General features: G+C 47.5%; 1 protein-coding gene across 17 annotated transcripts in view; it reads right to left on the reverse strand.

Annotated features, from left to right (window-relative positions):
* The window catches only part of PACS2 (phosphofurin acidic cluster sorting protein 2), a 76,331-nt gene that overhangs the window by 23,548 nt on the left and 38,404 nt on the right, over positions 1-14,379 (reverse strand). For 8 of the 17 annotated variants that reach the window (XR_010366009.1, XR_010366008.1, XM_064427473.1 and 5 more), the window contains exons 8-17: positions 12,502-12,561; positions 11,103-11,260; positions 9,346-9,436; positions 8,659-8,736; positions 7,803-7,924; positions 7,189-7,324; positions 6,445-6,549; positions 4,909-5,015; positions 4,054-4,208; positions 694-804 (exon numbers count right to left, since the gene is read on the reverse strand). Coding sequence is in view for 15 of the 17 variants with exons in the window: in XM_064427473.1 (XP_064283543.1) it covers positions 694-804; positions 4,054-4,208; positions 4,909-5,015; positions 6,445-6,549; positions 7,189-7,324; positions 7,803-7,924; positions 8,659-8,736; positions 9,346-9,436; positions 11,103-11,260; positions 12,502-12,561 (1,123 nt within the window). In the remaining 2 variants the exon portion in view is untranslated. The remainder of the gene's footprint in view (positions 1-693; positions 805-4,053; positions 4,209-4,908; positions 5,016-6,444; positions 6,550-7,188; positions 7,325-7,802; positions 7,925-8,658; positions 8,737-9,345; positions 9,437-11,102; positions 11,261-12,501; positions 12,562-14,379) is intronic. The other 9 variants (XM_064427482.1, XM_064427479.1, XM_064427481.1 and 6 more) reach the window with 3 other exon arrangements.

The following is a 14,379-nucleotide window of genomic DNA, read 5'->3' on the forward strand; positions in this document are numbered from 1 at the left end:
AATGAAATTTCTGTGTGGGCAATGCTGCCCACAACAGCATCAAATCTCAAGCCTTCACGTAGCCCTGAATGTGGCAAATCCTCCTTTCTCCTGTTTCTTTCCATTTCTGAAGAAATGGAGGAAGATACTGCAAGCATTCATATTTTAAACAGATCAGTATTTTAACTGGAGTAAGGCTTTAATCCGGCCTAGAACAAATTCAGATCAGAACAGGAACTTGTTGGTCTGACCTAGGGCAGCTCCCACTTGTTACCATACTGGTGAAGAACAAAATTCTTCTTTAATAAGAATGTTTTCAAGTCTGTTGGCAGGATCTTTCTCACACACAACTAACAGAAGTTAATCTTCCCAGAGCTTCAAGTTTTCCAAACATTTCAGGCTGCACAGTTCCTGAAGGAAAGCAATGTACTGAACTCAGGAGCAAGACCTCCACATCAAAGAGCAAAGCTGAGAGCTAGGTAAGAACAGCATGACTCACAAGAGCTAGTTAGTGCCTCTGGGAGCCAAGAACTGTTTGCAAACCACCATGGGCAAGACTTAGAAAGGTCAGCATCTGAAATGGGAATGTGGTGGAGTGAGGAGAAAAGAGGAACAAAAACACTTGTCTGCTTCCTCTTGTATTTACTTGACCTCTGCTAAAATTACTCACTCAAGCTTTTCATCCCACACAGGCCAGCAGACACAGAGTCTTACCAGTGGTCTGTGCTTCAAGCTTGTTGAACAGATCTCTCCAGGCTAGATCTTGGAAGAAGTTGTTGTATCTATAATCTACAGACCCCAGATACTTGGCCACTGGATGAGAGCCTAAGAAAGAAAGGAAAACATGACAGCTGTGCTCTCCAGCACTGCACACAAGCATGGGTTTGATCTGTAAGGAATTAAACTCCAAAATCAAAACCACACTTGACACCTCAGAAATAAACTTCTTCAATTATAACCAAGTCATTTAGTCCAGCTTATCTCTACAAGAACATGCAAATAGACTTCCCAGTGCAGACTGCTTCAACACACTGCTATCTTTTACTTGACACCTTCCCCCCAAACAAATTAAATTTTAAAAGGCCAAAGAAAACAGGACTGGGAAACTGCTGAGGAAATAAATTATTTGAAAGGCACAAAGCCTCTGCAGCTCTCCATGTCTCTCAGTTTTGCAAGCAGCTCTCCCAAACAGCCCTTCCTGCCCATAGGCTGCACCACAGCCAGGCCACCTCTGCCAGGAGGGGCCAGACCCCTTCCTCCAAGGAATTTTTGTAACCCACAGCTGTTCTGCAACACTGAGAGGAGGCAATTGCCCCCAGGCAGGAAAAACAACCCAGGGAGACTTGTTTAATCTGTAGAGAAGGGTTACAAGCTCAATAAATACGCAGAAATTTGAGGCAGAAAGCAGAGCCCCAGGATTACAGTACCCAGTGAACACTGGCACGTGCAGCAGGTCCCTCCTTACTCTGGCTGAGCCTCGTGGCTCAGCTCCTCCATGAGCAAGGAAAGACCTCCTGCAGAAGCTTTGTATTCCAGCCTCCAGCCCTGCACAGAGATCTGACTGCATGCTTACACTGAGCAGGACAGGGAAGGTATTCAAGTGACAAAATCTGCCCTGGGAGGTGGCAAAAAGTTGCCACCTTCATTTCAGGCCATCTGTGTCCCCAAAACAGACAACACCCCCTAGCAACTACCTCTACAGTCTTTGAACACAGGAGAAAAGGTGTGCCAGGACCACCCTGCCCAGCCACCACCTGGCAGTCATGCTCAGCACCAGCCCTGTACATTTACACTCAGCCATGAAGCAGCCTCAGAGCTCCTCTTAATCACATTATTTTCATCCTTCCTGAACACCAAATTTGCCCATCAAGCCACACTTCCAGACAGCTGAGTCACCAGCTGGTAACTGGAAACCTGACAAATCCCTTCAAGATGACCCCAGTTGCTTAACTGTACTCACCATGGTCCAGGAAAGCTCTGGGAGAAAAAAAACCCAAACAATAAACCCACTGTCTCAGTGCTCCAAACCTCCAAGCTGATTTCCAGCCTTCAAAGGGAGGTGAAAGCTGGAGGTCCCCCTGAGCTGCCCTCAGTGTCAGCAGAGACTGGGACCCATCACTTCCCCTGCAGGGCAGTTTTGAGCTGGGCACACATCACAGCTCGGAGCTGTGTACTGGAGAAGCTTTCCCACACACTGCACATGGAAACAAGCAGTCAACAGCAAAGCCTCCCAAGAAGCCCTACCCATGGGAGCTATATAAAATGTTAAAATACCCCAAACAGCCAAAATAACCCCTCAACATTTTATTTTCCCCTTTTCAGCTATGACACAGTGCCTTAGACAGCAGAGGAGTCTTACAGCCATGGAATCAGTGGCATGGAGCAGGACTGAATCTCCCAGTTCCTATGTTTGCAGACACTGAGCATTTCTGATTGCTAATAAACCACTGAGGGTTGACCCTTCCGTCACTGGAGTATGTAGCTGTGGACTCAGAAGGTAAAACCATCCATGGAAAAACCACCAGCAACCCTACTTCAAAGGTATTGCAAGCAGCAGAGAGGCTTTTCCTTTAAGACATTTACAGCATGGTCACCATTCTGTCTTTGGTACTTTTTCAATTGTCAGAAATGAGAGGTGGCCCCTCAATCACTTTAATGAACTGCCAGAGAGCTGGCCAGAAATAAGCACTTGATCCGATCAGGAAATACTGCAGACTTCTGTGGAAAAGATCCTGTTAGAGAAGTTTCTATATTTAAAGTAGAATCTCAAAAGAATTCACAGTTCTAAAGCATTTCATTATCAAAGTGCCTGGTTAATTTTTTTTTATTACAAAACAAAGTTTTAAGATTAAAAAACCAACCTAAATGCAAACACTAGCTAAATCTTATGTTTCACTTTCAAAGAGAGAGTATTTTCAACTCATTAAAAACTGCAGGACAGAAAACTTCTTCTGAGGCCAGGAGACAGTCAGCAAGTGAGCAGCCAAGTCACAGATTCTCATTCAAAGCACATTTAACCTTGCAGAAATTAATTTTTTTTTTTTTTTTTTTTTTTTTTACTCCCTAAAGGGCTCTCTTTTCTCTTCCTGCCAACCACTTTGGAAACGAAATGCCTTTTTTTACAGAAGGATCCAGTTCTTTTCCTCTGCCTTTTTTAATTTAACTTTTGCAAATGCCACCACTGAATGGACAGCCTAACCCCAGTGTTCATGGTGCTGGGCAGCAGCTTCTGATTCCTACAGGAACTTCCATCACTTGCTCCCAAACCCAGAAAACTGGAGAACACTGCCAAAAAGTGCTTTTCAAGTGTTCTGCTGCTTACATCACTTAAGTGCTCTGTCCACACAAGTCAAGCCCTGGAGCCCACCAGCAGTGCCCAGATGTCCCTGCCCACAGCACCAGTGACTCCCCTGCTTCCCAGGCCTTGCCACCACCACATTCCTCATGTTCCTGACCACACCAGGACCCTGGTGCTGCTATCAGTGCACTCTACCTCCCTCAGCACAAGCAATCCAAGCTGGGGAATGTTCCAGCCAGGCAGATTTGCTGAACTGCTGGAAGGGCAGAGCTAAAGTGTTGGAAAACTGAGGGAAAAACCTGAGCAGATCAGCACACAAAGTAAAGGTCAAGAGATGAATGTAATTTGAATAATTCAAATTCTCAGCAGTTTCAGAGCCTTTTAAAAATTTTAAACCCCTCCTCTTAACATTTTCTGAGTCAAACCCAGGGAGGCCCGAACAGTTATTGCTTTGGGAAACATGGTGCCCACTGAATTTAACATTGCAGCCAGGGAAAAGGGTTTCCAGAACAATATTCAGTGCATGAGAGCTTCCCTGTATGGGGAGGAAGTACTTAACCCCTTGCTTCAAGCAAAAGGCTTACAAGCAGACTTTGGGATCAGGAACTTAGAGATTAAATTCACTCCCACAAGAGCAGCAACACCAGCACTACACAGTCATGTAACAATTTGCCTCATTTAACCTATAGCCAAAGCTCCAGAAAGGCGTCTCCTGAGGGAACACAGCAGATTTCACCCATTCCCCTTCCTGTGAAGAAACATCATTCCTTATTTACCTAGAGGGATGATCAGAAATTTCATGTAGCCGAGCCAGTCGGGGGTTTTGTGAGACAGCTGCTCTACAAAGAGCCTCAACACAGCACTGAGGTAATTCTGGGCTCCTGCCACTGCAATTTTAATTGGGTTTGGAGGCTGTGAATTGCAGTTACAGCTAGACAGAAAAAGAGGAAACATATTTGTAATTGTGCCTTCAACCACGTATTTCAGAACAAGCAGCAAAAAAAAACCCAACTGGTTAATAACAATTATAGCAGAAGAGAGTTTGTTCAACACACAAGGCAATACTGCAACGATTCTCAGCAGTTTAAAACATTATTAATAAAATACAACATTCTTCAGTAATTTCTTAACTGGTCTCCCTGCTCCTTCTTTTGCACATTTTGACATTCTAAAGGGTTTGGCTCGACTATCTAGGTTAGGATGTACCTACTAACTGCTGGGTCAGAGAACACACTTGGGTACCCACAGCCCCCAGCAGATAAGTAGGGAGTGCCTTTAGGAACTGAGGAATGAATCTGGGAATTGTTTAGAAGGGAGAGCAAGAACTATTTAAAACCCCCTTATTTGTTTTGCATGCTTTAGTGGTGCATGCACTGCACCCCTGAGGCAGGCTCCAAGGCTCAGTCTCTGAGCTGCTCATGCTGCTGTGACTTGCACGCCCCACAGGAGGCAGAACAGCAGTCCCCTGCAGGGTGGTGAGTGCTGAAGAGCCACACAATTCAATTCTGACTTCAGGAGAGCAGACTGGAAAGGTTTCATGCAGGAGTTGAGAAATGAACTCCCTGAGTCCTGGGGCACAGGAGCTGAGAGGCTTTTAGGGCTGAGACAACACAAGCAAGGTGAGAACTTACTATCTCTGTATCCTGGAGACAATTGTGCTGAAAGCTGCCTGAATATCAGCAGAGGAACATGTGCAGACCACTGGCAAGGTGTGCTTTTGCAAGACATCTGAAAGGTACTGAGGAGAGAACAGAACACTTTTTAATCCTTTTTCCAGTACAGTTTGTCAAAAGAAGAAAATGTGCCTTCCTCAACCTCCTGGGTATTCTCACACCCACTCCTGGGCACTCTCCCTGTGTCTGAAGGTGATATGGCTACTTCACAAATGCATCCTCCATGCAAAGCAGCCAAAGGAAAGTTCCCCTTTTAGAAAAATGGCAACACCTTATTGACAGACACAACAACATGTCCCAAACATGCAGCAGTTTTTACAGCCACAGAGGGCAGGGCCAGCAGACCATTCACTGAGCAGACAGCTCTGGGAAAGAGCAGGCACTTTTACCTGCCTGCTTCTGCCAGTACAGCTGCATGTCTCTGATATCCATTTTAAAGAAATGCAATGCTCTGCCCACCCTTAAACACTGAAAAAAGGGAAGGGTGCTACCACACACATATTCCTTTTGAGGGACTGTTTCCCCTCCATGCAGCTGATGGGGACACCACACACCTCAGGTACACATGGACATAATTATGGTACTCAGTAATTATCTCACACTTCCAATTTCTGCGTGGCTAATCTATACACCCCAGTCCATATCACTCATGCCCTCTGATACTGCAAGCACAAGCTGCCAGAACCTCTGGAAGATGATCTACAACACCTTCTGTCTATCTCTAGAAGGCAATTCTCTGTCTTCCAAGTATAGAGAAAGTGGAACCAGCAGCTCAGATGGTATTTTTGCTCTCTCACACATTGAGACCCTAGTTCTTCCAGAAACAGAAAGCCAAACCAGACACTGTAACTCCACAAGCCTGGCACAAGTTCCCCAGGCAGCAGCACCCAGCACGTTCATTGGTCCTCTTCCATACATATTTTATTGCTTTCTCAGAATAATGTTCCAAAAGGAGCAAAATTTGTTCCAAACCCGTAACAAACCACTCCACGTTGTCAGCAAAAGAAAGTATTGCTCAGGGTTCTCCTTAGAACAACCATCACTCAGCAAGGATAGGGTGACTCCTGCAGTCAGCAGTCACAGGCACACATAAATGGCCACAGAATTGATATAAAATATTTTCTCCTGTTCACCACCTGTGCTCAGAAATTTCAGCCTAAACCACGACAAGGTCACACCTCCCTGCTTCCTTTGTCCCAGTCTACCACAGTTTAGGAGGCTTTTGAGTGCAAGGGCTTAGCCATACTCCCAGTGCTGCTAACCAGAAGGAATGGCACTGCTTGGAGGAGAAAACACCTCTGTGGAAAGGCTCAATGGCAAAGCTTTATAAGACCCCAGCACCTCCTGGCCAGATGAAATCCAGCCTGTGGGCACTGAGCACTTTGCAGGCAGCACAACCTGCTTGGCTAGTGCAGAGCTCAAGGCCTGCCTATCCATTCCTGAGGAAGAACAGTGCAGGAGAACTGTGCTCCAGGTAATGTCTGCTGCCCTTACCTGGCCTTGCCAGTCAGATGTATTGACTAGAATAATGTTTTCTGGCAGCTGGTCGTCAGAAACCAGGATGTGATTCAGCTGATCGTACACTGTTTTCCTGGGGATCTGGAAATAAAGACACAGAGAAGGAACAGTAAGAGGTCTCAGCTCTAGACATCAAGCCACCAGCTCCAGCTCTTGCAATTGATGTGCATGCTGGCCAGTCACCCCATCAGCAAAGGCACACTGGGCTGCTGACACTCTGCAGATTCTTCAGTATTAGCCACCATGGATCTGTTGGCCACTACTCTTTCTGCCATGCACTTTTATTTACATCACTTTATACCAACTAACAGCAACCTAGAAACTTAAGATTCATAAAAGCCAGGAACAATTTCCTTCAAGGAGGGAAATAAGTGAGTCCCACAGCTAACAAAAGCATGGCACATATGCTGTGCACAAGACAGTCCCTAGCAATCTGCCTTACTTCAAAGGAGTAACTTCTCAACACACCCTGATTCATTTCTCATTCTAACAATCTGGTCCTGTGTTTTGAGTTCATGGCTGGCTGACAAAGCTACAAACTGGCAAACCCCAGCAGACTGGATGGAAGATAAAATTTTAGCCAAGACATAAATTCCCTCCTTCCTGAAGCTGCAGGGCCCAGTTCCTTCCCAGCAGGGACAGAGCTTGAACCAGAAGGAAAAGGAGAGAGTGGAGAAGAGGAAAACTGAGCGGCTGGAGGGCCAGCAGTGTCCTGCCCACCTGCAGGTGGTGCCGGGTGTCTGGGGAGCGCTCGTTGTCCAGGCTGTTGGCTCGCTCGTTCTGCGGCCTCACCGGCTGCCGCTCCTTCAGGGATGTGCTTCTGCCCCGGCGCCCCGTCTGCTTCCCTTCAGACCTGCTGCAGAGACGTGCTTGCATTGCCAGGGCAGGCACACTTCTGAGTGAGACACAGCCCCCCGAGCCCCACCGACCCGTCTGGCAGCCTCAGTGATGCCAGCAGAAGCACTGGGGAATTCTGCACGGAGACCTGAGCTAGCCTGAGCCCGGGTGATTCTGCTTCTGACAGCACAGCTCACAGCTCAGCACATTCCCAGGAGTCCCAGGATGACTTCCACAGCCCGTGCTAACACCCACACCACCTCTCTGCTGTTGCTACAGCAGCATCACAAGATTCAGCCAGGCAAACTGCAATCACACACCCCAGAGCAGCACAGAATCCTCTGGGCATTCCTTTACCGAGTGCTCCAGACCGATCACTTAAGTGCCCAAACACAGGGAGGGTGTCCTTGCAGCTTACTGCTTTAAAGCCACCCTGACAAAGTCCTAGCACACTGTCCATGACTTCCTGACAGGCTGCAGCATGCACAGCCCTGTACCTGGTGGATGGGATGATGAGGGACTCCGTCTTTGTGATCTTCCCACTGGGTGGGAGCTTCTCCACAAACACATCTGGAGTGGGGAGTTCAGCCTCCTGGACCTCAGCTTGCTGGTTAGACTCCTGCAAAAACACAGGGAGCAGAGTTACCAGGAACCAACCCTCCCCTCTGTCTCACCTTGGGAGCTTAGCTCTGGCTGGGGCACATTGAGCCTGCCTCTTCCAGACATCCTGCTCACTGCCAAAAGGGGGAAACCAGTAGTGGCTATCTGGGGCTACCCATTCCCAGATCTACCTCACAAGGGAGCTGGAGGTAGGAAAGGGATTCAGAGATGCTGTTTGGAACAGGCACTCTCACAGCTCAAAGCCAAGGACATGCCTCCTCATGCAATGCAGCTGAATTCATCTTACCCAAACGAACTAGCTAAGAGAGAAAGACATGAGAGAAATATTACACACCCCATGTTCCCAGCAGAGCAACATGAGCTTTGGGATTTTTACCTCAGGATCAGCTTGATTTCTGCCAACTCAGCTTAAATACTTCTGTCTGATAAAATGGAACAGCCTTGAGCATCCTTTATGTGCTCAGTAGCAAACTTTGGGCCAGCCTTCCTCCTCAGGCTGTTTGAACAAAAGGTCAAACAGAGCATTTCACCTGCAAAAGGCTGAAAGACAAGAAGCTCCAGACTAAGACTAGGAGGAGAACTCAGTGCTATCTTCACTGCAGCTGATGCTACCCGTGGAAGTTGTGTTGCATGTGCAGCTATATGGACAGACAGATGCACCCCACAGAATGCAGCCCACAGCAGACACCCAAACTGACAGCAGGAAGGTCAACAAGTGCATTTTCAACTTACATAAGGGACGGTGTCAGAAACACTGTCGCCTGCATGTTTGGTTCCAAGACTCTTTGTCTTTTCAGGCACTTCTACCTGCTTGAGAGAAGAAAGATCCTCAGGAGGTTTAGCAGCAGCACAGTTTCCAGTTCTCTGGGTCAGGCTGTTGAGAAGAGAGGCTTCTCCATTTAAACATCACACAGCTCTGCAGTATGGCCAGCACTGCTCCCTGCTCACACCAGGACTGCACACATCACTGTGAGATGTGGCAAAGCTGATGCACAGCACACAGGAGAGGCAATGAAATGCTCTGGGATGGGACTGACACTTTCTTCCCATTCAGGAGGGAATGGAAAAGCAGCTGAGCTGTCCTTGACCATTCACTGTCAGCCACCAGGAAAAACAACAGCAAAGAAAAACTTCCTCCAGAGTGCTAGGAAGTCCCTAAAACTCCCAGGCACTGTCTCCCATCTTGGCAGTCATTTAATGCACATAAGAATCTGAAGCTATTCACACCATCAGCAAGTATTCAATACATAACCTGAAGATGCATCCTTGAGTTAATAGGATATTTGCATTAAAAAAAAACTAAAACAAAACAAAAACCCCAAACTGGCCAAAAAAATCCCCAAAAAGTGTCAGAGAGGGTTTATTTTACACATGCAATTAGAGTGAGTGCAGAGAGGTAACACTTGAAATGTGACTTACAGGACTTGGTGGCTCTCTCTGGCTCCTGATGCTGTGGATGCTACCAATTTCTGTCTGAGAGCTGGAGTGTGACAGTCCTTCAAAGTAAGGTCTGAATAAGAAAAGTAAAACCCATTTCTTATTACTAAAAACACTGACAGGGCAAGTCCACCACACTCACATCAAAGCAGCACGACAGTTCCCAGAAGAACTTAGTGCTCCCCAATGGTTCCAGTAGAAACAGGCTACTTTTGAAAGGAGAGGAGGGTGTCCAGGACTGGAAGAGAAGCCACAAAGTCCAGGCATTTCTGAATCTAGCTTCTGACTGATATACAGCAAGCAGAATTACTGCTTCCCCCACACCCCAACACTCTGCTCCTGGGTAAGTGATTCTTGGGCTAATATACATTTTGTTTCCACCTTGCATCTGGATTTGGCTGCAAGCCCTAGGCTCCAGTTACACATTTGCTCAGTAAGATAAGGTACCACACACAATCAGATTGTGCTTCTGCTCAAAAGGCAGCTCATCACATCAGGCTACAAGACTCAATTACAACATAAGGAACTGATTTTTTGTTGTCATGGGAAAAACCTCCCTCAAAGCCACCAACATTTATTACATCCTGTTCAAGATATGAACACCAGAACTGGACCTAGGAAACTACAGAGTGTCTCCCCAGGACCACACACATTAAGCTCTCATTCCAGCATTACTCCAGCAATCACATATCCCAGCACAGTTTGCTCCTCAGCTCCAGGGAACAGGATATGAACTCCCAGTGTGCAGAGTAGAATATTTTGGCTTGGTTCAAAGCAGCTGCTTACCACAAGATATCTAGTTTCAAATCCCTTCAAGAGAAAGCCAACCAGCTGGCTGGTATCTTGGGTTAAGCACCAAACACCTTTACATGCTAGCAGCCCCACCATTTCCACTGCTGCCCCAGTCTATCCTTGACATCTCCTGGCTCACTGACAGGGAACAGCTCTCTCCAGACCCAGAATCTACTCTTAGCCCAATGAGGTTATTCAATATTAATGAGGCCATAATGACACCTGGTAATTAGCAGATTTAGCAGATGCTGTACTGACCAGCTGCAGTGGTCAGTGCCATAATTCTCTGTTTCAGAGCCATCACACACTGAGGGCATGAGCATGCAACCACAGACCAGCCAGAAGCAGGAGTGCAGCTCAGTCTCACGTTTTCAGGCTGTATTGAGCAGAGTGTGACACAGCTCTGTTAGCTCAGGGCTCTGCATCTGCTCGAGACCCCGAGCCAGCAACACCCAGCTCAGCTCCACAGTGCTGGGACTGACCCACAGGAGCACTTTAACAACAGGCTTGAGCACATCCACGTGTGCTGCAGTCAATGCCTTTAGGCCCCCGGGAATCCATTTGTTTCCTGCAGCTCTGCTTCCTTAATCCCTGCAAAGACTCTCTTTCCACACAGGGTGTTATCACAGGAAAGGTCTTTCCAGAAAGACAGTGTGCCTTGTTCATCCCTGCCTCTACTCCTGCCTTAGCACACATTTCCTTCCTGCTTCTACTACCTTCCCTGTGCTCAGGTGGCAGGGCAGCAGAACATCTGCAAAGGGAACAAGGAAGAACTGGACTGAAGGGAAGTCAGACCCCACACACCTCTAGATCACAAGCTGTCACTCCCATTCTAACACCACCACGTCAGGAGGGGAAAAAAAGAGCACGGAAGGGTGGGAATAAAACCAACATCTGACACTGCACATGGTCTCTCTCTAACCCAGCATAAGCTGCCTCACACTTACTTTAACTTTGGCTTTGGAGTGCTCAAGACACTGTCATCATCCTCCATTTCTGGCCCACTGTCACTGGGATTCTCTATATCCAGAGTGTCATACAGAAGGTCCAAATCCTCCTCCACCTCTGGAACGTGCTCTGCTGGGTCCTGCTCTGAATCCAGAACCTACACAGGACAAAAAACAGGTGTCATCAGCTCTGCTAGGAGCCAGACTGATCCCACATCACCCATGCTCCCCCCATGATTGCAGTACACCACTTCTGGGAGTGAGATTCTATTCCTGGTGTTGGATACTATATCCAAGGAACATCAAGCATATGAGAAATGCTTGTCTTGGATCAAGCTTGTCAATGCCTGGTTAAGCAGGAGTTACATATTGGACCAGACATCCATGAGCGTGCCATTGGTTATGTCCACTATTCAACCCCATTTTATAAACAAAGCTTTAAAGCTCCAAAGGAATCTCATTCTTCCTAGAACCAGTACAAAATTCCAGTATTCCCAACAGTGTAGCATGTACTGGTTTTTACTGAAAAAGCTGCCCTGACGCCTCCTGATTTGATACCCAAAAATGTCCACAGGAGGCGCCTGAAACCCGGAGGAGGATCCGCTGCCACGGCCGAGGCAGGGAGAACAAACCCCTGACACTGAACTTGCTTCACACACACCCCGGAGCACACAGGGGCTGTGCCCTGCCCAGAGCTTGCTTCTGGAGCAGCAGCTCCAGAAAAAAGCAGCAGCTCGAGCTCTCAGCTGTGGGTGCTGACTCTGCCGAGCTGACTTGGGAAGACCAGCAAAGCTAACAGGACTGCTTGGAAGGGTCAGGCAGCACGAGGAGTTACTCACTCCTTCCCACAAGCCACAGCATCAGCACACAGCCACGCAGCCAAAGGAGATGTTAACTGCTTTTGTATTAGATACTTAATGCTACACAGGTTTCTTGGGGTTTGGACCTGTTTCATCCTCTTCTGCTCTGAGCAAGCAGCTGACTCTTGTGGACTGAGCTCCCTATCCAAGTTTTTCATGTCTGGCCTGGCTGTTCTAGTAAGATGATCAAACAGGCTGGGCTTTAACTTCACAAGCAATACACACCATTTGGACTGCTTGCCTTTGAACGGGTCAAAGATAATTTCAAAGCAATCTGCAAAACTAATGGGTACACACACAGCTGCCAAAATCTGCTTTGGATAAAACTGCATCTACAAAATGCTTGTTGACATTTAGAAGTTGGCCCTCAAGCCTCCCTGCAAGGCCAGGGTGTAAGGAAAGGTCACATCCACTGTGGACTTGAAAACAAAATGAAGGGAACAGGAGGAAAGAGGGGAGTGTTCCTGAAGACTAAAGCAAGATGCCCCAAGCAGAGGGCAGCACACAAGGCAGGGAGGTTTACAGAAGGAATCACTCACCTCATCAGACACTTTAAACCTCTTCAGCAATGCCACAACCTTCTGCTTGAAGTTTTGTTGCTGCAAATGAAAGATACTTTTATATAAGTAAAGCATTAAGTGAGCTGTTTTCTCCCAGCCTGCAAGAAGCCAGACACATCTGACACTGGGGCTGTGCTGCTGTTTAAAATGAAACAACACCTGGCACCACTGCCCACCTCTCTGCTGTACTTACACTGAAATCAGCTTTTCCACACCTATGACAACTTCATTTCCACCATTGGTAGGTCCCACTCCAATGAGCACTGAAAGCCTGAAAGATGGCATTCCACTTTTGGTTGGACACACAATGGATACAATTTTTATCTGCCAGATCACCTCCCTGTGCCTTTTTGATATATTCCTGGAAAACACCTGACAATCAACTTTTCTAATTCTTAACAAGGGTGAGCCAACATAGACAACTACACACTGACCCCAAGAACAAATGTGATTTTTACCACCAAAGCATGGGGGGTTTTTTGCAGGAGTTTGCATGGCAGGTTCATTTATTTGTCTGGTGAAAAAGCTGTGGCACTTATCCTCAGCACTTGCCCTATCACACAAATGTTTCTGGAGTCATACTCCCAGATCCTGGATGCAGCAGGAACCAAGGCTAGAACAACACAAGGCAAACTGCTGCCCTCCCTTTGTGCTTGCTCACACCCAGGTGCTCCCCCTTTTGCAGGATCAAAGAGCTGAGGTTTGCCCTTCTCTGCCTGTCACTGACAAACTTGATGTGCACATCCTCAAGAAAGGCCAAGGTCTCAGTGCTGTACACAGCATCTGAGGTGGCATCCTTGTGTCAGGAGGAAAGGGAAGAAGGAAATGGCTGGCACTGGGCCACTCTGAGGTGAAGAAAGTTGCTCATTTGCTGACTCTCGTGAAGTCTCGCAAGTCAAGCTCCCAGCTCTGGCCTCAGACACTTCACACAGACCCCAGACTGCATCCTTTACTTCTGAGCTCCTATCCTGCAGCTGCAGCCACCTTCCAGACAGCTGAAGCTTAGGTGTAATAAATCCAGCACACTGTCCCAAGACAGCCCTGTTTCCATCCCCAATGCATCCCTGAGGCTGAGATGCCCTCCCAAGAGTGACAGTTCTCCTCTGGCTCAGGGTGTCAAGCAAACCCATCCATGACAATGCCTGGGGCCAGTTCAGCAGCCCACGAGGGGGGACACTTGGAATGCAGCAGCTAGGGTGACACAGCAAGAGCTGTTTGCTGGCCTGAGTGGTTTCACAGACAGCACATCTGGTTTGGAGCTGGGCTGATGGTAACTTCACTGGCATCACCAAACCCAGTTTTGCACCAGCTGGACCTTCAGCATCGGTTCAGAGGTCAGGGCTGGAAGGGCATTCCTCTTATGAGTTCCTTGCTTAATGCCAAGTGGTGGATTTTGTCCTGACTGGTCACTGACACTTCAAAACAATATGGACACCAAGGGTACGAACTAGCACACTCCTGATCTCACAGGAAGGATCTCTATAGTGACAGATTCAGGTCAAAACAGGGTCTATTTCAGACCTCATCAAAACATGGATTTCAGAAACAGCCTGAGACCATGGTGTGGTGAAGATCAAGTCCCTGCTCCACACAAGTGCAGCTTTGCAGGCACACCCATGCTTGTGTGGGGGCCTTGACAGCCACATGCATCTTTCTAAAGCTTCTATAGACATCTTATCCAGCTACTTCTTTTGCCTCAGCACCACATGCACCACCTGAAGTTTATCCATCAAGCTCCAACCCGCAAGCCACTTCATTTTGAGAACTTCCCACTGGCCTCTCCCATGCAGAGCACAAATAGGATAGCTTTCCTTCACTTAGAGCTACTTTCAGGACTTACATGAGCACGGATCCTGC

Source organism: Passer domesticus, chromosome 7 (assembly GCF_036417665.1).
Source record: "Passer domesticus isolate bPasDom1 chromosome 7, bPasDom1.hap1, whole genome shotgun sequence".
NCBI classification, from domain to species: Eukaryota; Metazoa; Chordata; class Aves; order Passeriformes; family Passeridae; genus Passer; species Passer domesticus.